General features: G+C 34.6%; 2 protein-coding genes across 15 annotated transcripts in view; one reads left to right on the top strand and one right to left on the bottom strand.

Annotated features, from left to right (window-relative positions):
- Positions 1–26,109, bottom strand: part of LOC119633762 (sodium/potassium/calcium exchanger Nckx30C) — a 96,654-nt gene that overhangs the window by 36,629 nt on the left and 33,916 nt on the right. The gene's annotated exons all lie outside the window — the stretch shown is intronic.
- Positions 12,746–13,506, top strand: LOC119633764. Its single transcript, XM_038027497.1, has one exon. The coding sequence runs from the start codon at positions 12,991–12,993 to the stop codon at positions 13,432–13,434; it is 444 nt and encodes a 147-aa protein (XP_037883425.1). The 5' UTR covers positions 12,746–12,990; the 3' UTR covers positions 13,435–13,506.

Below are 26,109 nucleotides of genomic sequence, written 5' to 3'. Positions count from 1 at the left end.
TGAGGAAAACATTCTATCTTGTTTGCTTTTTGATATATAAGCAAGAAACCTCAAAAAATGAAAAAAAAAAAAATTTAATTACTCATAACTGTGTGCAGGCATACCGATAAAGAGCGAGAATCCAAAAATTTTTGTTAAAAAAACGGAGTTGCGTTCAGTTCATTCTCTATTTCGCATTTCTACTCTGACCAACTTAGCCCACTTTCAACGTCAACATGCCTGCAGAAACTTCCAACGTTTCCATCAAATTTGAAGTCGATATCTTCACTTTTGCCACCAGAAGAGTGCCAACAACATACACCACACAGACGGACAGACATGAATAAATCGACTCGGAATATCGCGCTGAAGAATGTATATACTTTATAAGGTGTCTGAAGTTTTCCTTCGGGTGTTACATACATTATGAAAAAAAACGAAATGAGTATACCGCCATCTTAAAGTGGTGGGTACAAAAAAGAGGAGAATACAAGAAAAAAAAAGGCAAATTATATAAAAATAGTAAATAAAATTTAATTTGGTGAGAAATACGTATTTATATCAAGTAATAGTCAGAAAGAAGCTTTCACATTCATCTGTTCTAAGCGGAAGAGAGGATGGAACCCCAGCAATACATATGGATGCACTCAAAGTCTAACCAAAGAAGTTTTCATAAGATTTGAGCAATTTGATGCTCGTAAGTTATTTAAATGAAAATTTTAATAAATTGATTAGATATTCATTCCCCTTTGTATTGATAGTTTCGCTTAGCAAAAAAATTGATTATTCCATGAGGAAACTAGGGATTAAAGCTTACTCGCTTCCCCTTAACCCTTTACTCTTTCGCATTAATTGCATGAACATGTTTCTATCTTAAGCCCTGCTCACGAAGACATTAGGCCTTCTTTGGAACGAATGCTTTTAATCCAAGACAGCTGTTGGATATTTCGCAGTCAATTGCTTCTGTTGCAGAATATCTTGATGTAATCCTTTTGCTGGGAAATTTCTTCCTCCTTGCTTTCATGCCTCTGTTTGAAGTGAACCAATTGCTTCATTGCTGCTCCCATTGTCTCATGCGACAACTCGTTTTCACAATGGCACGAGTAATGGAGGGAAAAGATCGGAGAGTCGTGCTGTACACGATCACAAACACCCCGCGACATTTTCAGGAAATATTGTATCGGCTTCTTTGACCGCCAGAGTTCGGCTTCTAGAAAACTTTACATACTTTGTTTGCTGGTAATGCATTGTTAGGTCATACACAGATGTCGCAAGGACCTTTGAATGATTCTCAATGCCGCCTGCCGCTCGTCTGTATGACTGCATATATCTCCTAACGGTACCTAATTGTTTCTCAAACATGACGTCATAATTCCTAGCCGTGAACTTAAAGATAGACGTTTAATATAGTTAGGATTAGGCCGCTGCCTTAAACTGATTTGAATGTCGCCATACCATGGAACTGTCGTTGTATTGGTCGTTGCCTTACTTAAGGTTTTATTAAATTTTGTATAAGCTATGAAATCGCTATCCGTGAACACCATACGTCATTTTGAATGTGACTTATTTTGAGAGTAGGTGAATAACCTTTAAATGTTCGTTATTGCAATTTCCGGCCTGGTTAGCCACATTTGAAACGTAGAAAATAATTGTGGCTTTATTTTCATAATTGACTTTTGTTATTACCATCATTATGATTGGGATTGTTGGTATTATCTTTGCAAATATTGCTACTGTTATCATTCTTAAAATGTTATAAAAAAGGCGATACTATGTAAAAATATACTTCAAGGACAATGTTCGCAGCTATCGTGGGCATGTGTACAAGTTTTGAGGCTTTGATGTTTTAAAATGCAATTGCTATAAACCATAAGCGGACACCGGCAAAATCTTGAAAGTATGTTCAACTTTATATATAAGTCGCTTGAATGTTTTCTAACACATGTGCTTAGAATATGTCTATACAAGCGAATTTGAATTGCGTTCATGGATACGGTCATAGTTCATTATTGAAAAACATTGTAATTAATAGGGAATCGACACAGGCACATGTATCTTCGAAAATAGATATTAAAAGGACATATATTTGATTTTGCTCGAATTGATGAAGCCTTTGTATACCATACACAAACATAGCTATTATCTATGTATTACTTATACGTGCAGTATGCCATTGATTCTATTTGAAATAGTTGTAAGAGACCGTCTATTTTTCGTCGTAAGCCTTTCCTTCGTAGTCACCGAGAGAAATCTAAAGTATTGTCTCAATCTTAAATAATGGATCTCATCTCGCTCACTAAATACAGTACATATAAAAGTCCGGCTTTATAATATGTTTGGATATGATTTATCCTTTTTGATTATTACGTTTACGTAGAAATGCAGGACAAAGCGTCACACAAAAGCATGGCCACATATTCCAATGCTAATACGAATTTAACGCATTACGCTGAAAACATATCAATCGTAGGTCAGCGTGGACAAATTACGGCTTAATCCGATCTAATACAAAGCTTATTTAATTATACCTAAAGAGAATTTTCAGATTGAAGCCCCGCTTGAATTATGGCGATAAAGAGAGTAAACAGAGTAAAAATGTAACATTTCTTATTGTACATTGTTAGGTTGCATGGGTTAGAGCGCATAACGATCGCCGTAAAGCACCACGACGTGAGGCCACGTTCTGCAGCAACAAGGATTAGCTTGTGGTAATTTACGATGAAAATTGTTGAGAAGGTAAGAATTGCGTAAACTATTTTATAGTCGGCCTCGGTCTTCGCGGATAGATGTGCCAACCGTTTCGAAAGTGCTCTGGATAGTCTTGAATTGAGAAACAGATTTAGCCCTTTCCTTACCCAGAGCAACAATTCTATCATTTTTGCTTTGCGGTCGAAAATAAGTAAATTCGGACTCTAAGCCAAACTGCCAATCACAAGAAAACCAATGTAATGTTATAAGTTTATAAAAATTGTATCTTTACGATGTAAAGTGTATCCTAAATGGGTCCGAGGACCTCTCACACAAAAATGTCATAAGTGAATAGGTCGAAATGCCTTTGGCCTTTTGGATTTCGCTGCTAAATCGCCCAAGCATGATATTAAGCATACGATTTATGCAACGCAACATACCTCATAGATGCGTCCTCATGATGCTCTCCAAAAAAAAGAAAAAAAATGCACTCAATCTAACGGCCGGAGATTCGGCAAAAGCGCAATAGAGATTTTTTTTCTCTTCTCTCGTAATGAAAAACAAAACATCAGCTTTACGCGGAAAAAGTGAAACTATTTGTCATATATAAAATGGACGCAATGACAAAACCAAAGACATGGGATAAAATAAAGCGAAATTTTGCATAACACTTACAGCAAAGAAAGTACACAAAAAAAAATACTGTTTTATATACAGAAGTAGACGCGCTTCTAAAGCCAGGGTAAACGTGCAGTCACTGTCATATTCAAAAAAAGTCATAAATAGAACCCTAGGCATGTGCATATACACATGCACATGATCATCGTATTTCATATGAGTACAAGTTACAGTTAACTAATTTATTTGGCGCAAAACATATATCATCCAAGAGAATCATAGCCCGACATACGTAGAAAAGTTAATATACGTTTGCAAGAACATATGTGTAAGTTTGTATCGCAGAAACGTTAAACGAACATTTAAAAAACAAAATGTGTTTTTTTAAATCACATATTTATGTGTATGTACATACATTTACACATATTTAAAAAATTTGCTTGCACACAATGGAAGCCATCTATAGGTGTCTGTAAGCATTTAGTTTTACTTTGCATATTGTTATGTATTATGTATTTATTTACGTCTGCTTTTATTGTCGTTTTCATTTTTATCAAGAACAATTTAAATCTTAACGTTGCTTAGATGGCCTTGACAGGTAACAATACACAGATTTTTAAAAAATGGAAAAACCAAGTAAAAACACTAGTGAGGCAGCGTCCACCTTTCGATGCGCTATATCACCCTATCACAAAAAAAAAAAAAATAGTTTTGAAACGAACCCGTCCTCAAGTCAAAAGTCCGTGCTCCACACAAATATATCAAAAATTTGCCGTCTGTAGGTTGCATACGAGAAAAAAGACTAACAGATCGACAGACAAGCTTAGATCATTTTCTGATTCGATCGATATAATAAAAATTGAGTTTATCTCAAGTCCTTCTAGGAGTTGTATATATTCGCACGAAACTTATGTATATGTATATATATAACATGCCTTTACACCACAAGTAGTGTAGGGTGTATAAGCATAAAGGCGTTATTTTACAATATCACTTGATTAAGGCGATAACTGACGCGTGGAACAATTCATCGTGCTTACCGACAACAACAAGAAAAGTTGGGGAAGGCCGGCATATTTGATCCTACAATATCGCTGAGCAATTACGCTTTGACCACAACACACAATTTAAATCATTTGCCTAAGAGGGGACACAAAATACAACTCAACATTTGAGCACAATACGAGTTAACAGCGAATAATTGCTTAGACGGACATTACATCAGCGAATCATCGAACGTAACGAAACGTCTTAAGCATATCTTTGAAGACATAGGCATAAAAGTGGTGCTCAGTAACATGCGAAAAAGATCGCTATCAACGCTTCGCGTTCCATAATGACCAAGCCAGACCGCACACATCTTTAATGACTCTACAATAATTGAAAGTGTTTGGATGGGATATTTTGATGTACCGTACAAGGTCACCGTACAGCAGTGACCTTGCATCGTTACATTTTATTTCCATTTGTTTGGGTTTTTGCAGAACTCTCTTAACCGTTGCAAAGTTGATTTTTAAAATATTTTATGGAAATCACTGTATTCGGCTTTTCGCCTGAAAACTTTCAAAGTTCCACTCTATCTCTCTTGATCCAATTTGTTTTTCTTTTTGTTTGTCCGAAAGCATTTAGCATTTTTTCAGCGAACGATAATCTCCTAATTAAGTCCATCGTTGAGAACATTTCGTGGTTGTGCGTGAAATTCCTCGTACGTATTCTGGGCAACCTCGTATTTCAATCGCCTGAAAGAATATTACTTAAGCCTTTTTTTGCTAAATAATAGCAGCCATAGGCACGTAAATACTGTACATATTTTGCGTTGAGAATAATCGCAAACGTTTACTGAGAGATTTCTCAAGGAAGGTCAAAAAATTTACTTTACAATAACAATTAGGTTAACATAGACAGTAAACAATTAAAACTGGAAAGGGAGTTGTTCAGGAAACTGAACTTTCTTGTGCTATTACTGTGTCAAAAGCATGTTCATACTCTAGCGATGATTTTATGTAATAAATGTGTTTTCTCAGTTATCTTGCACAGTTTATAAAAGTTTTCAATAAATTGTTATATAAAATTGATGAGTATGCTATTTCTGTGCCAACGCCTGTAGATAACATGTATTGCATTTATTTTACTTATTTGTGGTTGAGTAGCAGCGGTAGCTTCATGTCCTTCATTAAGCTTTAATTACGCGGACATCGCGAAAATTTCGGTTTTCAATTATCATTTCTTTTGTTTGGTCCACTTTTGGAATACACGCCCATCTTTTCTTTACTCATCTCGTTTGGATTGATTTAAACGTTTCATTTATTTTTCGTTTTATAAGCTAACAACCTATACAACGTTTTTTGCCGAGAAATATTGGGAATTCGACACTTGCTTCAGATAACGACTTCCGTCAAAACGGCGCTTTATGTGGCGAGTGAGAATTCATTTTCGAGATCAGACCGTGTCGGTGTATCAAATTTCATGTCAATAGCTTGAAAGTTACGAATTATAGATTGAACAAAATATATAGTGTGAACGGACAACAGATGGACGGACTGCCAAGGTTAGATCGATTCAGAAAATGATTCCGAAACAGTTAGCCTAATAAATGTTGAATCTATGTTGAACTTTTCTGGGTGTTTCATAGGTCGTCTTAGGCATAAATTTAGTATGCACTTACAGCAAGCACTCTCGGCTTCAAATTTTTGATTTTTATTACTCTCCAATTGTTTTTATACCCACTACCAAAGCACGGGGACTACATTTATTTTGGCAAAGCATTTACAGGAACAAGCAGAAAAAGAGAAATTATGAAGCGAGAAATTATGAAGAACGTCCGTCCGTTCATTTCTGTAATATTTGCTTTGAGCATTTTCCGGGTTGTAGAAACGGATCTAATGGCTTCAAATTTAGCGCAAACGGTGGAAGTTCTTGTATTGAAACTAGGCCAAATACCCACAAACCCCAACGAACAACACGATAAAAACTTCCTTATACATCCTGGGGATGGTCCCATACCTGTACCGTTTCCTATGTAAACATGAAAAAAATCGGCCACATCTGTCCATCTATTATAATATTGAATGTGGAAATTTTATTCATTTTTTTTCTACGCTTTCTTTAAGAAAGAGATGTTGGGAGCATGTATGAGTCGTTCGGCCACAGTCGAATGTAATCCTCTTGCTCGTTTAATTTTTCTTTGCATATTACAATGTAAGCAAAAGTTGCAATCAAGTTGTTCAAGAAAAGAAGACCCCTTAGGAGAGGAAGCCTTCAGTGTGTAAATATTTGTGCTCATATAATTTGAATTTTTAATGATGACAACGATGTTGAATGCTTGGCTATTTGTATGAATCTTGAATTGCTTGAGCGCGTAAATGCGTAAGTCTCTCCGCTCATCTGCTTGTCCGACGTAAGTAAGAAAGTCGTACTCATCTTGAAATAATTTTTTCAAATAAATATTATGCATACGAAGAGAATCGTGTAGTTTTTTATCATTTGCAAACATCGATTGGCCTTATTTTCACATGGACTTATTTGTACATGACCTTGGCTTTGTTATTGGCAAACATTAGGAAATTTTCTTTTAATTTTTTTAATGGTTTCACTCTTTTAGTTTTATAAGCGAATCACAAGAAGTATATTTCAACGAATCGACCGACGGATGATCTCTCAATGAGCACAGAAAATTCAAGTATTTTGTCTTTATTCAGAAGAAACGAATTTAAGAAAAAAAAAAAAGAAAAACTGCACAGGTATAGGGGAACCAAGGTATTAAAGTATTGTAAATAATCCTTGATTATGACCTGAGTCATGCTGCAAAATACAATTTCACGTCTGACTGCCCGCGTTGAGCTTTTGTTTCTCTTTTTTAATTTTTTCATTTTTTTTTCTTTGTTCGTTCCAAAGCATAGTAATTTTGGATCACATCACTATAAGAGTTGTTAGTTATGCACACAAACGTCACCGCCACCAACAACATCGCATATATTTAGCAGCAGAGAAACATGTTCAAGTCTTTTAGCGCTAAATATCCTTGACTTGTCATTTCGTTACACGTTCCTACTTTATTGTTGTATATATGTATATGTTTGTTGCATCCACTTCTGATAGCGCTGCGAAAGTGATGTCGAAAATTTGAAGATATGCCTAAAAGCCAACGATGTACTATTGCTGCTGCTGCTGCTGTTGTTGTTGTTCTATTGTTGAGTGCAAAGGAAAGTAATACGCCCTCAAAATCCTTCCAGAGACATGCTATCTTTAAGACTTAGCTGACGAAAGAGTGAAGTAATGCTTCCATAACAACAATGACTTTACATACATTCATTTATGGTTAAAATATAAAACGATTTTTGTCATTCGTTCAAAATTCTAAGAAACCTCGAGCAAATAATGCTGCTTAACAACCAATAGTTTTGAGCTAGATTTTAAGTAAAAACCAATTTCTTTTCCACTTTTTTTATTCATTTCATAGAAGGCTGTTATTAGATATATCCGTCCGCGAAAATACACACAAATAAATATTAGATATCGCTTACGCTACATACGCGTTAGAGATCATTAACTTTAAAAGCACATCCCTTCTTTCCGGGGCCACACCCGTCTTAACGGATGGTAAACTAAGTTAACCATAACTTAGTTACAGTTTAATAACAACATATTTCAATAGATTTAAGAAAACGTGCGAAAGAGGAACGAGACATAGGATACATAGATTGCTATTACTTTATCGTTATTAGATGCAGATCGATAAACTTATGTGTGTACAGCTAGAGAAATTCGATAAAATTTATTTGTATTGAAAAAAAAACTAAGAAATTCGCTTATGGAAATCGTAGTCTTCTTTATTTCCCAATGTTTGGCGTAGAACATGTAGGATTCATTTGACTTTCGCTTCCTGAACACGGCGGGGGTAGGTTTATGAACGCAAGCTGACCTCCTTTCCATTTTCTGGAAAAGTTTACGTCCATCGACCGGCGGAAATATTCTTTTAAACAGTAGATGAGCGCATCTACATCATTCCACTCACATATAGCATACTCATATCCATGTAGAACTTATAGGCCCTTTGGTCAAACTGAAGACACCGTAGCTTTTGTCTTCATCGTTTTTCCTTTTCATAGTTTTTGTGTTACAGTAACACAAAGCTAAAGCAAATCTACTCTACTTACATATCTTAAGTCTACATTTATTTATGCGTCATCCTTAAGGTACGAAAAGGAAACAGAATAATCTTATATGAATAACCCATGTATAATAAATCATCAAAATAAGATAAAAATACTTCAGCGTCGTACTCTCTATGCGTTATGAGAATAGCATTTTTTTTTTTTTTTTTTGCTTAGAATGTTCTTCTGTTCACACATTAGCAGAATGGGAAATCAGTTTTATTGCAAACAATCATATAAACAGTCTTGAGAGCGTATTCCTTAATTTAGTTGAATTAAAAAAAAAAGGAAAAATGATTAAAAAATTCCTGCAAATAGTGATATTTGCTTTCTATTGGCTCTGCTTCACACCGTGGCTTTTCATTTGGGCTTACAAAAGACGCATATTGAACACTTCCCCCTTAACGATGCTGCTAATACGAGGCACTGCCCTCTTCTTCATATTAATTATCATCTACTGGATAATTCACTCGATATTCGAAGATTGTTATATGCGGGCAAAGATTCGTAGAAAGATACGTGAGGTGACGATAAGACAGCGCTTAGAAGCTTTAGAAAATGGCGATATTGAGCTCGAGGCAGCTCAGCGTTTAAGTACTTTTACACGCATCGAAAGAGCACCGAAAAAAGATAGAAGAAACACGAAAGAACAAGAACACAAGCTTAGCGAAGATGAAACCGAGAAATTGCAGAAAGCAGTTTCGACAGCAGCATTAAGGCCATCAGCTCCACCGCCACCTTACAGTGCAATTGTGATTGAAAATCACCCGTCGGAGATGTAATCGTGGGCCATGAAAACCAATTCATGTTAAATTATTTTAATAACATACATTTTAAATAATGAGTTTATTAAAATGGTAATAAAAAAATATATGCTTATGTGAAAGAAAAACGAAGTGGAATTTAATGAACGATTTGCCTGCTAATGTTCGCTACTTAGAAAAACCACTAAATACTTGAGCAGTATTTTTAAAGAATAAATTAAAATTCATTAAATTTATCTATTTTTTTTATTTTTTCCGGCAGGTCGGTTTTACAAGCTTCTTCAATAGAACACATTATGCATTGAATCCTTCGAAAATTTGCCTTGTCTCGTTCGATCTTGGAAAGGAACCTATTGGCTCGTCTTGCAAGGCCAACTCAAAGAACACGTCCCCAGCTTACAAAAGTGCTGTGAGACTCCGAAACCATCATTCGTTTTAGATTTACATTATGATCCAGAATATAAGGTTAACTAGGTGGCAAGGTTGGGGGGGTTGCCAAAATTACCAACGCTTATTGTCTTCGAATAGGACCCGCCAAACGAACTACTCTAATAGGGGTGGTTAGGAAGCCGAAGTGCGCGCACTTGAACGATGACATGCTGCAAGTCAGAAAACGTTGAGAGCGAGCACGCCAAACGGGAAGAAATCAACAAGCAGGTAGCTGGGTAATAAATAGAGTCAGTGATTAGGTTTAGCACAATTCGTAATGTGAACTCATTGAGGCCGGTGGCATTTCTAGAAACTCGAACGTCTTATTATTAAGCTCAGTCTCATTTGAAATAACGTAAACGCCATCACTTCAGATTTTTGCTGGGGCCCTAAACGTGGACTTAAGAAGCAAACGAAAAAGGGTTAGAGGACTTATTCGACCAACAAGCGCACCACTTGAATTCTTAAAGGAATTGCCTCAATTTTTGCAACCAAATCTTGAAAAAGATTTTTTTTGAAAAACTCTCGGTTCCTACATCGGTGGGGACGACTGCTTATACTTCACTTCTACAAAGATAAAATGAGACATATGTGTCACACACCAGGTCTTCATTGAAATATATTTCCGCTTCCCAGTTCCAACGGACTCCGATCATCGTATCGCATGTTGGTGTATAAAACAGAAAACAAAATTAATATACGAAAATTCGGTAATGGATATAAAAATAATACGGATTACTTCAATATATAATCTGCAAATGCGCACACAAAAAACAAAAGGAAAAACAAAGAAAAAAAAAAAAAAGAAAAAAAAAAAGAACGCCTTGACATTAAGCGAAACATTCACACAAAACACACATATAGCGAACATTATCAGAATATTTGAAGTCACCTTCACACAAAACGAAAAGGGTTTCCAAGCAAACAAACTTTGACATTAAAAATTACGTGAATGCGCTTTTGTTGCTATACACACATAATATACATTATAAAAATATATTTGTTCCCTACAAAGCTAGCACAAATGCTGAATCCATTCATTTCTCTTCCATAGTTCCATTATCCGTCCAAGTGAAGGGAACGGTGACAATAGATAAAAGTAATTTTTATACTGAGTATCCGAGATTAAGTATATAGTAATTTTTAAATCAAATTTTAAATCGATAATGCGCACATACATCACAATATATACCTAAATATGAGAAAAAGATATGACAAATATATGTATATATATATATATATCAAATAATTTATATATATTATATGACGAATGACTCATGGGATGTCTCCTACGCGCGTAATATGGGGACGGTCAGAGAGAACCAAAGTCTCGGCAAGCGCGTAAGAGTTCTTCTTAAGCACTTGGCTGTGCAATAATGTATATATGTTTTTGTCATAGTGATGTTTCGTTGAGTTTCCTGTCAAAGGGATATTAACATTGTAAGGGCTAAAAATCGTTCCCAGTTTGCAGTTCACATAGCCCACTGTTATCTGACAGATATTGAACCGACTTAATAATAAGCCAGATATGACTCAGTTAGAATATACTTTCAAAGATTTATACAAAGGCGAAAAATCAACTGCTCTCGAATTGTGACCGACCTATGGCACGTTTGGAATAGCTCATGTGTGAGTTCGCTCAAGGATAGGAAGCTCATGGTAATTTCCTCTTCATTACTGTAGTTCGTTGCAAAGGTCGCCTGTTTTCTCCCCCGTACAAAGCCCGTTGGTATTAAAAATAGAAAAACTTTTGTAAAAGACACTCAAATCCAGTAAACTTGTACCTAGCTTTACCCTTGAGGTCGATCAGATGGATATTCCGAAGAAATTGGATCATTCTCTCTACGGTTATGCTAAAAGGTGGCGTCGTTTTCTCTACAAGACTTTACCAAATTGAAAATATCAGCAGCACCGCCACCGCTGTTCCTGCTTTCGATTTATTAATCGGCTTCAGTCGATGAATTATTGGTCTAAGGCTTGGATTCTTAAAGCGACATTCAAACGATGGATACTTAGATACATAGCCTTAACAATCGATTGGTCCTTCGGCACGGAAACCATTATGTACCGGAAAAAGGGTAGCAATGTGTAGCCAATGATGAATTTTGCATGAAATTGCTTGCTAGTTAGTTAGTTGTTCAGAGAAAAGCAGTCATGACTTCTTCGTTTATAATTAATACCGGTTAGACTGCGTTTCGATAGAGCGTCACTTATCGAAATATTGAAAACAAAAGAGTTTGACGAGCTAAACTGGAACTATGTATACATCCTGTTTAATATGGGTAATATGAATTTTTTGTAGAAATTAAGTCGAAAATTTATGTTAATCATCTTTCCCCACGGCTTATTGATCTCTAAAATTCCAAAGATTATTTGTTGTTTTTGTTCTCTTTCTCTCCGCTGTGTGATATCTACAATTTCCTTGTACGCAGTGGGCCATGTACACAACGGACACGTCGCGGACGCCTCTATAATTACCCTTCAATAGGGTGAAGGATGGGATAACTTGGAACTATAATAGCTAAACCAATCAGTCATCTCTTTTGATACGTTTATGTGTTTTAAGCGCGTACTGAACGGAGGACTATAAACGAAAGTAATATTCTTACGTTCAATGTGCAACCCACGCGTGTAATCCCATCCGATACGTCTTTCCAGCACGCGCTAATATATATAAAATTCGCTTCCGAATGCCTGGCTGCTTTGTGAGGACCTTTTGAAGTTCCGCCGGGCAAAGTACCGCCTAAGAAATAGTTCTTGATTTATGTTTTGCGTCTTGAAGTGAATTAGTTCTTACGAATTGAAGATTCATTCAAAGGCGAAGGCAATTATCGTCGCCCGCTCCTTTTCACAATTTGCAGAAGATCGACAATTGTTTCCCTTGAGTTATATGCGACCACAAACCAGGTAATGGTTGAAATTCAAAAATGTATTCTCCCCTAGTTTATTTAAATTCGTTTCTTATAAAATATTTATTTTGCTACAGCAACTGAAGAATAAAAATATAAAGAAATCTTTTTTGATAACTTGTACGTGAATAATTTGCCAAAAAATTTATTTATTTATTTTTTTTGCAAAAGGAATTCATCCGATAAATCGAATTGAATTGAAATCATGAAAAGAAACGTATCTCGAGAAATCTTAAAAAATAATGAAATTAAATTTTTTATTCCACAATGCAAACTATGCTCTAAGCATGCTCTTATCATCAATTTTATCAACCACAAAAGAAATATTTCTGTATTATTCTGTTATACGGAAAGTTTATGAAACTAAGGGTTTGGACTATTTTGGTATTCCTGAACGAATTAGTTTGCATTTAATTCGCAATTATTAAGCATAGCGGGAAAGTAAACATTATGACGCGTTTCTCATCCCGTTGCCAATTACTACAAATTATCATTTTTTCTATTTATTGGTTTATACTCTTTCCGATGATTTGGTTCGTTTTGCATCCTCAACTATTCTCAAGTAATATTTTATGGTCTCTACTGTTTGCTGCTTTACTATGGGCCGTATACTGCTTAATATATGCATTAATTAAATATATTACATTCAAATGTGATCAGGATAATGCACATATTGATAAAGCTAATGATCAAGCGACGGAATTGAAAAGCATACATAACGACATCACGATTACTGACAACGACGCGAATTTAGTCGCAAAAGTTGATACATGCCCGGTTAAGAGGGATGACAATGGTGAAATCGAGTGCGGCGCCAGTTGCGGGGAAGTGACAAATAAACGCTTCGTTACAAGCTGCTTATTGTATTATGATGGCGAAGATTTTCATTTGTAGCCAAAAGTCAAGAAGTATTCACTTATTTTCCACTAAAACTTATTACAAATATTCCTTAAATAAACAAAAAATATATTTTCACAAGAAACAAGTAAGAACGTTATGTTCGGCGAGGACCGAATCTCGCATACCCACCACTATGCTTCTCGCATTCTACTCTTCAAGTGTTTTTATTTGATATCCATATCGCTGGTATTATTAAGAAAGAAGTAATCGAGGTGTCTATGATAGTCATCTTAAAATTAACCCGTTTTTAGTCAGATAATATTTGAGGAGTGTACAGAATAGTTTTAAACATTCTGTCTTGTTCGCGTTATAGTAAATAAGCAAAAACCTCGAAAAAGTGAAAAAAATAAAATTTAAATAATTGTAACTGTGTGTGGGCATGGCCGATTGTTTGCGACGTAAAGAGTAGAGTGCTTCGTAACGTAAATGTGAAAAATATCACCCTTCTAATGTTAATAATTTCCGAGTAACCAGCAAAAATCCGAAAATATTTGTTTAAAACAACGGAGTTGCGTTCAGTTCGTGCTCCACCGCGGGCTTCCGCTTTGACCAATTTGGCCTATTGTTAATACCAACCAGCGTGCAGAAACTTCCAATGTTTGTAAAAAGTTTGAAGTCAATATTTTTGTTTTTGCGACCACTTTGTTTTGTGCCAATAACAAACAACACAGACGCACAGACATTGCTAAATAAACTCCGAATTTCACACTGATGAGGATTATATCTACCTTAAAGGATCTCTGAAGCTTCCTTTTGGGTGTTACTACATACATTATGGTAAAAAATAAAATGAGTATACCCTCTTCCTATGGAGGTGGATATAAAGATTGAAAAAAATTTATTGATTGTGTGCTATGTGTACTTAGAAATGTACTTAATAATAAAATCATTGGCAACAAAAAACTTTTCATGTGTTTTTTTTTTTTATAAATCTCATATGTCAGGGAATGTCTCCTAAATAAGTGTCGAGTATGGTGATGATTAAGCATTTGTGATGAATGAATATAAAAAACTTTCAAAAAGCAATTGCGCAAATATACTTAAATGAAAAGCTGAAATATTTTCATTATTTTAAAAGCAAAAAACGAAAATGAATGAAACGAAATGCATGAGTAAATACATAAGTAATACGATATAAAAATAAATAAAGAAAAGTTTAATAAATTCTCGTTATGTATATAAATAATAGAATCAATGATGAGTAAGCTGCACATAACGGACTTATCTGTCGGCAGTGAATGAAAATCTAATATCCCCTACTTCGTCTTTTAAGCAAACGAATAACGAAGAAACTAATAACTAACTATCATCAGCATTGACGTAAATGGTTTTATTGTCGACAGTCTGCGATTTGATTAAATAAGAAATCGTTCCGGAAAATAGTTTGATTTTTCTCTTCAAGCTTCTTTCTGCAAGCCTTAACTTATACATTCCTTGATTTCTTAGCGAGGAAAACGCAAAGCGTCTTTTTACAGAGGAATGCATTATTTTTTCTAATAATTGTTTTGTTGTTCCATAAAAAGTTTAGTGGAGCGTATTCAGAATTCAAATCATACATTGATTGCAAAAAAATAAGTAAATGGCAGGGACTAATCTATCTAAAAATATTGACAAAAATAACAAAGAAAAATGATAGAAGAAGCCGAATAGAAGAGTATTGCGTCCCCATATGAACGGGTGATACGTTGACTACAAAGACCCCCAGCAAGCAACAAGGCGATGATATCTTCAGTGATCTACGCTTTGATTCCATATCAGTCATAAAGGATGGATCGGATCTACTGGCGTGGATCATCATTACAGCCTACCGATTAGGGATAATAAGAGGTAATAGTTTGTATTGACGACGCCATTGGCACCATAAGGGTAGGTGTTTGCATTGCAGATTCAATCACTGACTATAAAAGCGACTTGAAAGAGGTACTACATAGCTAACAAACGAGTTTTACTGGTACTTTCTTGCGGCCATAAGCACTATCGTCAACAAGAATTGGCTTTCAGCTATCCTAAAACATGCAGCCGTCAGAGCAAGTTGTTAAATTTGATATGAAACATTTGCGGGATATATCTTTTACGCAAAATTCAGTAAAATCGCAGGCAAATCCTTTGTTAGATTCAGTACAAAACTCACATATGTCTTACTGCAATCCTCAATGGTCATAATTGTTCTCATCCTAAAAAGAGCAATTAAATACTAAAACTCTAAGTGAATTTGATCCACCTTTACCAAAGCCGGCCAAAATTGGTATATTATGGCGAGTAAAACATAAATTGGTTTTGTTTACATAATGCAAAGTCCTTCTTTCTTCTTTCAAATCAACGGCATTGCCTTCACTTATTTCAAATGACTCTAATAATATTCCTTATTAATCACCAAGCACAACACCGCGACTAATGAAAAAAGTTGTCAACAAGATTTTGCTTTTCAAGTGGCTTTGGCGCAGTTTGACTTGTTATGATTTGTTTCGAGTCATATTCAAAGACTTTGGCCAGATGCGCTTCATGACCACGCTCTTCCCAATCATTTACCCACAGGCATAATAAAAATCGAAAATCTCGCTTTTCTATATTTACATTAGCAGATGTAACTCGGGTGCAATTCGATAAATCGACATGAAACTCTACGAAGATGTCAAAGGTAATACAACCAACGCACACAAAAAATAATTCATAACTTCATAGCAGTTTAGGTGAACAGTTAATCTGATTTTTCGCTCACAGTACTATAACTCGCATATATGAATTCCGTTAGCTATAATCCTTCCTGATTATTATCGTGCTTACAGGGTAACATTGCCTACTTTGCATAAAAAAAATCGCTGTGTCCAATGCTACGTGTGTGTAACATGCCTTGAATTTGTAATCAAGCAAACTATCTGTCTGTCATATATGACGAGAACGATTATAGTAAAAACTGAAGTACAAGCTTCAATTGAGAACCAAGACTAGTCAAGTTTGAAAGTAGCAGCCTTTCGAAGAAAAACTATCTTTTTATATACAAAGTTTACAAAAGCATTATTTGCAATTATTTTGATTATTGTGGCGTTACAGCAGAAGAAAAATCAATCTTGCTACTGGAAAGACTTTGAATAGGAGAATGAATATTGTGCTTATTGACTTATTTCTACAGTCGTAATTGTCTCGACTCGATAAGGTGGTGGCGTAGATATACGCCTCGCTTCTGCAATAAAAGAATTCCACGGTCAATGGAAGTGGCTGCTGCTTTTATGATCGCTTTTTAGGATATTAATAAAACTGGAGCTGTAGAGTGTTGAAGCGATTTCCAAATTTATTAACAAGTGGGCTTCATTTGCAAAAACTTCTGGTTTCGTGTTGCCGCTTTTGCCTTTCGTAAGCCGTCACATAAATAAAGTCATCCGATTGAGCAATGGAATGACAAATAATTTTATTATTTGCTTTGGCTGAGATGTTAGCCATAATCCAAGATAATTGACTACATAAAAACAACTATTTGAAAATATATATGTGTAATTAAATAGATGTCACACTAAAATTTTAAAAATTGTTACAAAAAACTAAGTAAATCTTTATTTAATTAAATTAAGAAATACTTTTTCATACATCCATAAATATTAGATTAAGCTCTCTATTCTCTTAGGAAGCGTAATTTACTACAAAGGAATGTCCCAGTTATGTGCATTACAGCGGAGAGTTTAATATGTACAAAGAATTAAGAAAAAGGAGAAAAGAAACAACTTGGGCAACCGCATTACTAGCGCAATAAACTCTGCGGGTTGCAACAACAACGCAAATTCCATGTAAATAAAAATTTTAAATTGTGTGATGCACATACTTACGCACTGATGAAAATGCTTGAAACGATAAAAATATAACTACATTGTACACAATTCCATGAACGTTGACTTACAATACAAGATTATGAACCATTTATTGGGAAAGTAGGATAAGTTACTTTTGAAAGAAAGAGAATCATATAAATCATCAAAACTTGCTCATGTTTAACGGTATATTCATCAAATCAAAATCGAAAATAATAATCTAATCAATACGTCCTTCTCTACACGACTAGTGATGCAGGTTTGTGCGGATGTATGTAACACCCGGAAATATTTAAGATATTGTCCATGTATCTTTGGGATATTTTTTATGAAATTGATTACTTTGACGTGTTTTGAGTCACAGATGAAAGCTGTTATGAGTAGACTGATTCGGACTAGTTTCTTAATATGTCTGCAAAAAACGTATCAATTGGAAAAAAATTGCAACTCACTTCACTAGAAATAATAGTATTATGGTGAATAGGATATGTATAAAAAATTGAAAACGGGTGGAACCATCATTCGACACACTCACGATTCAGGCAACCGCTCCTACGAAATGTGTGCCAAAAAAATCAAATATTTATATATATATACATACATGTTAATGAAAATTGTTCGGTAACAGTGACATTAAAGTTAACCGTCCAATATTTGGGCCGTAAAGGTCTATTGGTTATACCCCGGCCCTTATGCGAGTTCTTATAAAGTAAGCGTATATTTTTTTTGGTACTTTATGGCAAAAGTGGTTGAGCCTCAATAAAAGCGATGAAAAGAGAATTAGTTTTATTAAATTTGAAGCAACGTGCGGTTCAGGCCCCTGTCGAAAGTACACTGTCACGATATAATTTTTGGCATTTTTTCAAGAAAATAAACGAAGAACTGCTTTAAGCGAGATGGCATAGAGTATATTTTAGAGCAATGCTTGTCCGCAATTAGTTCAGAACATAGTGGAAAAGAAAGAGAATAATTTTTTAATAAAAGCTGAAATAAATATATTCGAAGTGTTGTCTTGAATTATTTCAAGTATTCTTTAATGAGTCGCAGCCAATGGACACATTTACATAAAAGAGAGAAAGCAGCACAATTCTGTAGATTATATTATCAAAATAATCACTAGTCTCCTACTAGGGCTCTCCCTCTCCCTCTATCTCTCTCTCTCTCTTTATATATCTGCTCATTTCGTACAGATAGCTTCTGAATGATGATGTCAACTGTAAGTCAGCTAAAACAATTTCATTTGAGTCTTAAAATTAAGTCTGCAATGGAAAAAAACCTTTTTTTTCCGCCGAACACATACGAGAGTTACTTCATTAGATCAAGAAGCGGATTTCATGAAGCCCTTAGAGAAACAAAGCAGCGCTAACAAAACGAACAGCAATTCATCGTTTGCCAAAAACAAAAGGAGAGAGAAACGAAAATAGTGCATTCAAGTCAATCCTAAGATTAAAGGAAATTGTAATGAAAAATATACAAAGCAAGAAAATTCAAAAGTGTATGTTCACAAAAAAATTCAATTATACAAGTCCTGATGACTTGTGAAAAGAGAAGTGAAGATAAAAGAAGTCCTTTTAATCGACAACTTATCCGTTGAAAAACCACCGAAGTTGGCAAATTTTTATTTATTTTTGTTGTTATAGTTAAGCGAGGAATTTTGAAAAGACTATGTCTTGTCATTGCCGCGATTTTACTTTAGTGACACATACACACATATGAAGAATTTACTTTAACATGCATTCTCAGCATGATGCAGTTATTCCAAAGGTGATGAAACACAATGCAATTTCATAGGACTTACAACCGTTACTAGTCACTAGTCACTAGTCACTAGTCACTAGTCACACATACACAAGAGAGAGAGTGACGTGGTTTTTGAAACTTTCTATTGAATCTGATGTTTCGTATCTGAAGCTGAAGGATTCTGATTTTGCAAAATCTATGCATGTGTTTAGTTAGACCAATATCTTAGTATGCCTCGGTTGTAGAGTCTCCCTCCACACAATTCAATGAAGTTCAAAACCCATTCTTGCTGTTTGCCCTTTGAAATTTGGGTTGGCACTCGCTTATCGCTTTGCCTCCTTATGAAAATCAGTTGCTTCTGTTATCCTTATCGTCACTTGACAAACATAGATGTATTCTTGGTGCCTCGTTCTTAATTAAGTTAATTAATGATACTATCGATTCATCCACATTGCTTCGTGAGATAAATTTTAACCTAACCGCGTTTCCAGGCACTTCATGTTCATTACTGCCGAGTCAATGTAAATATAATTATGAGCTGTTTAATCCGTTTAGAGTTGTTTGCATAAATCTAGATGATGTCTATCACTTAGTCTCAATAACGAATTCTTTAACGTCTATCCAAACAATTTTGCTTAATACGCGCGCGACTTGCCTATGTCATATTTAAACCAAATTTTCATCTTAACATCTCCTTATGATTCGAAAATTAATTGGTGTTGTTTACTGTATCTGTTTGCATGTTTGCGATGGCTTAGGGATTCACTGGCAATCTGCTGCTGTACTGGTTGTGGGTGGGCCTCTGTGCTAGTGTTTCCTGCTTTTGATCTTCTTGTTTACTTATTTATTTATACGATATGAACCATTATTTAATAAACATTATTATTTTTACTTTTTTTTTATATCTCCTTACATAGTTTATACTAGTTTTTAATATTAATTAGTATAAGATTTACTTCTAAGAGTCGATTGAATTCGACTGTTAATTTGTTTTACTTGAGTTTCATGTGCAAGTAATTAAAATAAAATAAATAAATAAAATAAATCCACTGTCAAGATAAGTCGCGAAAACCACAAAAACGATAATTATGACTTGTGACGCCTCTGCAATATTGCTCAGAATAAGACTGTTTAGTCACACCTATTAATGGCGACGATTGTATTGTCTTATCTAATGAAGTAACTCAAGCACAATGTAAAACTAAATACTGTCACTCAATACTTTATTGCCATTGTTTGATTTTACTTTTTACATTAAAGCGCAGAAAGTTTCCGCGGAATGCATGCAATGAGACGCCTAATAAGTCCACCTAACCTAAAATGGATCGAAAGTGCGAGGAAACTTAAGGTTGTCTGTAACGTTATCTGAATATATGGCAGACTTATCATAGATTTATCGGCCAAGAAGAGGGGAGAACAAATCGGAATAATCGTTGCCAAAAGTAAGTACAAAAGCACATAAATGCGAGGGATTGCTCAATAGGTGAAAAATGGTATAATCGACATACTATTTCGGAAGACATCTAGTAAGAGACTATGCCAACTGAGGAGCTTACAAAAGCATTGACGATTCAATATACTGTGGTAGTAGCGTTTCTTAGGGTCGCATGAAATTATCGTTGTCCCAGATGGGTGAAGCTGGTCAGACGATAGTAAAGCCCCAATTGACATCTCTTGGAACAATGCTTTGTGCTTTGCCACAAGCTAGCCGGAGGATTGATTCATCTCTCTATTATCCACAAATAAAGCGATTAAAGCCCGCACTTTCAGTAAGGATATCGCGTGCAGCTATAAATCGTTATTGAAAGGTTACCAAGGAAAAGGCCACATATATGTCTTCATAAGATTCATCTAAATTACGTTCACGAAATGTGTTTTTGATTTTTATGTTTTAATTTTTGAAAATGTTGTGATGTCCTTTCTTTTATTCAATGTATGCCGGCATTCGAGATGTGAGCAGATTTTTTAAGCTGTCAACTCAGTAGTATAAATATTTTTCTTTGTAGTATTTTTTGTGGTATTTCAATACGTACTATCATTTCAGGATGTTTAAATAAAGATAAGTTTTCTCCTACTATGCGGGAGACGTTATAATTATCAATTACTTATACTTCGATACGCGTTCGCCAATTTCATGAGTTTAAGCATAAAAATTCTCGCATAAGTCTTTATAGAGAATGCATAACATTATATAAGTTATTTTTATTGTGTGCGTCAATTGTAATTGTTGCGTTAAATTTGAATTTTTGTTTTTTTCCTTTTTTTTTTATTTTACGACAGGACGAGATTCACTTAGTTTACATTTTGCACAAACACTACCTTTTTGATTGTTACGAATGCTATAGCTATGTTCGTATGATGACAGAGGCAAGGGTATTGTGATGCCACAACAATTTATATGTAGCATATCCCCTCATCCCGCTTCTGGATGGTGTTTGCCGGGAATAAGCGGTTACAAGGTTTGTACAAACATAAGTATTTTTCTTTTTGATTTTACAACTAGCTTCTAGCATTAAGTTCAAGATAAGATACTGGCAAAGCCCAGGCCATCGCTGGTATCTCTCTGTTCGTTGCAAATATAGTAAAGGCGTCAGAGCTCATACACCTTTTCTTTAAAGATTTTTTTTAGTTTATGTTATTTGACAGCTGATCTCCGTAGCGCCCGCCATAAGCGTATAAATTTTTATTCTCCTCATCGATGAACTTTAGCAAAAACTTCTACGCGTTTGTTACACAAAGCAAAAGAAAATATTAATAACCGATACGACAAGCGAAATTTGCATGGTATTGCGCTTGTACAATGTAAACCCACTGGACTTTTTTCCTTGGAGTTACGTTGTGTTATTAAAGAACTTCTTTGATATCCAAATCAACATTGTTCTTATAGTTGGTAGAAGAACTGGTTAAAAATTAGTGTTCCTGAATTGAATTTTAACAAAAATCGGGAAGCGATAATGTGCATAACAAAATTGTCATGAACATAAGTTATATCTAATATGAAAAGAGAAAAAAAATCATATTGATATCGAGAAAACCAAGATCAAAACATTTGAAAGAGTCCGGCTCGGTCATGTCGCTGCAACACATCGCTGGAGTACGAAACCGATGGAGTACCGAAATCGTACGATTAAAGACATATATACTTTGTGGATGTCGAAACTTTTCCAATATCTGATCTCTCGTTTTCGGTACGTTCAACTCTATGGACATCTTAAAAGTATTATATTTAACTTTATTGAAGCCTCTAAAGGAAAGAAGAGTCGATAGTCTTAGTTGCTATTGCTCATTGCACTTTTTTAATTACTTTACAAATTATAATAACAATGATTCAAATTGAAAGTAACTCTTATTTGATCACCCTGTATATCAATGCACTTGTTTATCTCATGGAGTTTAAAGTTGAGCTTGTGGGCGACATGAAGTAGAAAGTGCGGAATACTTAGAAATACGGGAAATATAGAGTATCAAGTAAAGCTGTTAAAAGTTCTGCTTTGTACTTTGCTTTCTAAGCCTTCGGACACTCGTACACTTGGACTTGGACCATTTCGCCACATCATGCCGTTTGAATGTAAATCTTTAAAATACAATAGACTTTAAAATGCGAATTTCTTCATTACTAAGTTGTATCCTCTCTACACTGCAATTTAAATGCCAAAGGTTAAGATCATGGCAACAAAACACTAAATGGAAAAGAATTAAGTCTTAAGTCATTGTCTGCAATTTTCAAATAATTGCGAAAAAGACAATAAACATAAAATTCATGAAAAACTTTTGCACTTACGTAGCCGTGCATTGTTTGAGCTCATATGTGTGTATATTTGCCTGCGTGTACGTTTGCATTGAAAATATAGAGCACAGAATTATTTCCTTCCTTTCCCATTAAAATGTACACACACACACAAACACATACCCATGCCCCCCACACAAACACACACACGCATGCAAATACATATGTATTCATTTTTAGATATTGTTATTACAGTAAGAAAACAATGGAAGAGGAAATGAAAGTATCTGAAGACACAACGCTTATAGGCTCTGGCATAAGAGGTCCTATAAACTGTCTAAGAAAAACAACAACATATATATACATATATACACACATATATATACACATATATATATTTATAGTACATGCACATGCCTTATCGCAGACAACTAGAGCGCTCTATGCTTAACAATGCCTTCTATGCCTTGCTACTAAACAACAAAGGATTTGTACATATTTTAGTTTCTTATTTGCTTTCATTCTCCAACTACTTTTCCCGTATTATTTAAATAGGAATGTAATGTAATTCATGCAAACTTTTACAAATTATATAAATAATGAAAAAAAAAACATACATAAGCACATACATTTATTTATCTGTCTGTCGATTTTAGTGTGTATATACAGTTTTATTCCTTCTCATTCTCAATCTGCTTAGTTTATGTGCATATGTGCATATGTGATTGTATATATCATATGTAATAAGTTTAAATATTTTTTAAAAATTTCATATTCTCCGGCTGTCAGATCTCTTCAGCACTTCAGTAGAGAATTATGGCATTTAGTAGGGAGAAAGAAGAAGAAGAAAGAGCTTGCAAAACGTGTACAAGATGTTATAAAAATTTTTACGTCTTTTTTTTATCGTTGTTGCTGTTGTTATTGTTGTTATTATTTCTTTCTAACTATTTTCCAGTCGAGTATTCAATTAATTATATCTGAATAATTGCATTTATATTCTCTAAAGATGACTTCCTCCTTGGGTGCGAACTCTGCGTACTTTTCAAATTATAATAATTGCTCGTTTCTTTAACAACATTCATTATTTTAATTATTGTTTTTCTACTCTACTCTACCATGGCATGGAAAACATTGAATTCAATCAAAACTATTTACATTAACAAATTTATCACTACGATGCTAATAACGATATTTTTATAAATTGAAAGTTTTTATTTTTCTTACATTCTAATTAAATAAGAAAATTAGAGAGAGCAAGGAGTAGGTAGCAAGGTCCATCAAAAAGCTCCCTATAGTAGTACAATGTTTCACTACAAATAATTAAATAAGAAAATTATAGTCAACTTGAAGTAGACCTACAAAAAGGACAAACAGAGAGATCAAAGAAAAGGTGGGGATCATCAAAAAGCACCCTACGGTAATACAATGTTCCACTACACATAAACTTAATACTCTACTCAATTAAGAAAATTATAGTCAGCTTGAAGTGAACCTATAAGAAGCACAGACAGAGTTCCCTAGGAACGAATAGGTAGGGCTAACTAAAAAGTACCCTACAGTGATACTCTACTGAAAATAAACTTAACATTCATTAATATCCGCAGAGTGCAAAGATGAGATTGAGGAAAACAACGTAAATTCTGTGACCCAAACAAAGAAACCGGAAAAACTATAGCATGGTTTGCGAATAAAATGAGAATTGAAGTAAATCTGCTCTCGTATGCCTTCGAAAATCAACTTTGTAAACATTTACGTGCCGGCCGTAATTTTACGTTCACAACGTCAAGACGACTTGTGAGTTATATATACTTCAGAATGTCTTGATGCCTCTTTCTTTGTCTACAAATCTCAAGCAGACAGATCTTTTCAAACTGATAAGTAATATATGGCTACCAAGATATTATGACTATCACAGGAAAAGTTGAGGAGAAAGTTCTGCTAGATATGACTTCTTTCGAGAATTTTTCCTTTCAACGAATAATAAATCCTGGCGTTGTGAATGTAAAAATGCAGCCGATAGGAAAATATGAGATTTAAGTATTAGGTTGGAGGACGATTTCATTTATAATATGAGATGAAATGGATTCAAAGACTAAACTCTTACAGCTTCTAGCATCTGAGGCTATCGCTTGTATTGAACACTGTACTGAATAATAAACTTGCTACAAGTGAAAGTAATTTATATGTAATAGAAGGATGTCAGAAGAATGTTAATGTTCAGAAATCCTCCTATTTTAACGAGTTAAGTTCTTCTTCTTAACGCTTTTCCCAGCGTTTTTTTTTTTTTCAAAGTTTGACTTTGCTTCGATACCTCACTTTTTGATTAGCGCTTTTCTTCGTTAAATAATTAGTTTTACAAGACTTGTTGACTTGTTGATTTCTAGGACTTGTGTTTTCTCACATTTTCAAAAACTCCTTGTATGTATCGATGCAAATCCATATAAGAGATTGTTATAAAAACGATAAGTGATTGGCAAAATATTGTGCATGGAATTTCTAAAAGGCAATGAAAACGAGAATTATTTATGATGCGTGACTTGTCGATATCAGACAATGGAGCAAGCCAAGATGTTAGATTCGGACAAGGCCGACACACGCACTGCGCTTCATCTATTTATTTCAGCTAATTTAAAATAACGCAGATTATATACCTTGTTCTCATATTAAGATTTATTTCACAGGCGAACCTTTATTTAGGAAGAGATCCGAAAAATAAATTTATGTGGTCTGAACTTAGCACTGTTTTTGTAGATATCAAATTAAAACAATTGTCATCAAGAAGTAGTAAAAATTTGATGCCATATGAAAATTTACTTGTATTTTTGAACTTAAGGGATTTTTGTGAGTAATCGGCTCCGTCCAAGTTTTAAACATGAATTTAATATAACAAAACACTAGATCTTTTCATATCACAACGATATGCCATCGCAATATTGCTCCTTAGCCTAATATATGTCACTGCATCAAGTTTCATACGAATATCTCGAAAAATCGACCTGAAATTTGGACAGATGGACGGAAGCACTTAATTGCATTGAGAAAATAAGTGGGAATGGATTGGTATAATAAATGGTGGACTTATTTCAACTTGCAAGAGCTAGGTTGAACAAGAAAGAAAGAACCGTTAGGTTTCCCGCGTCCTACTCTACGAGTTCTTTTATTTGATACCCATATCGCTTATATTATTAAAAAAGAAGTAATCGAGTTGTCTGCCGGATTTATTTTAGAATTAACTTACTTTTAGGCAGATAATACATCTTCATTTGAGCACTATACCAAATAGCTTTCAACGTTTGATCTAGTTTGGGTCATGATAAATGATAAAATCTCAAAAAAGTGAAAAAAAACAATTTAATCACTTGTAAATTGGTGTGAGCAGGGCCGATTATTTCCACTTTTTGA

The sequence above is a fragment of the Glossina fuscipes genome, unplaced genomic scaffold (genome assembly GCF_014805625.2).
Source record: "Glossina fuscipes isolate IAEA_lab_2018 unplaced genomic scaffold, Yale_Gfus_2 2, whole genome shotgun sequence".
Taxonomy (NCBI): Eukaryota; Metazoa; Arthropoda; class Insecta; order Diptera; family Glossinidae; genus Glossina; species Glossina fuscipes.
Note: the sequence above shows the minus strand (reverse complement) of the source record. Positions and strands in the feature narration are given on the sequence as shown.

Coding starts and splice junctions, on each gene's coding strand:
- LOC119633764 (XM_038027497.1), top strand. CDS start 12,991: ATGACGCGTTTCTCATCCCGTTGCCAATTACTACAAATTATCATTTTT.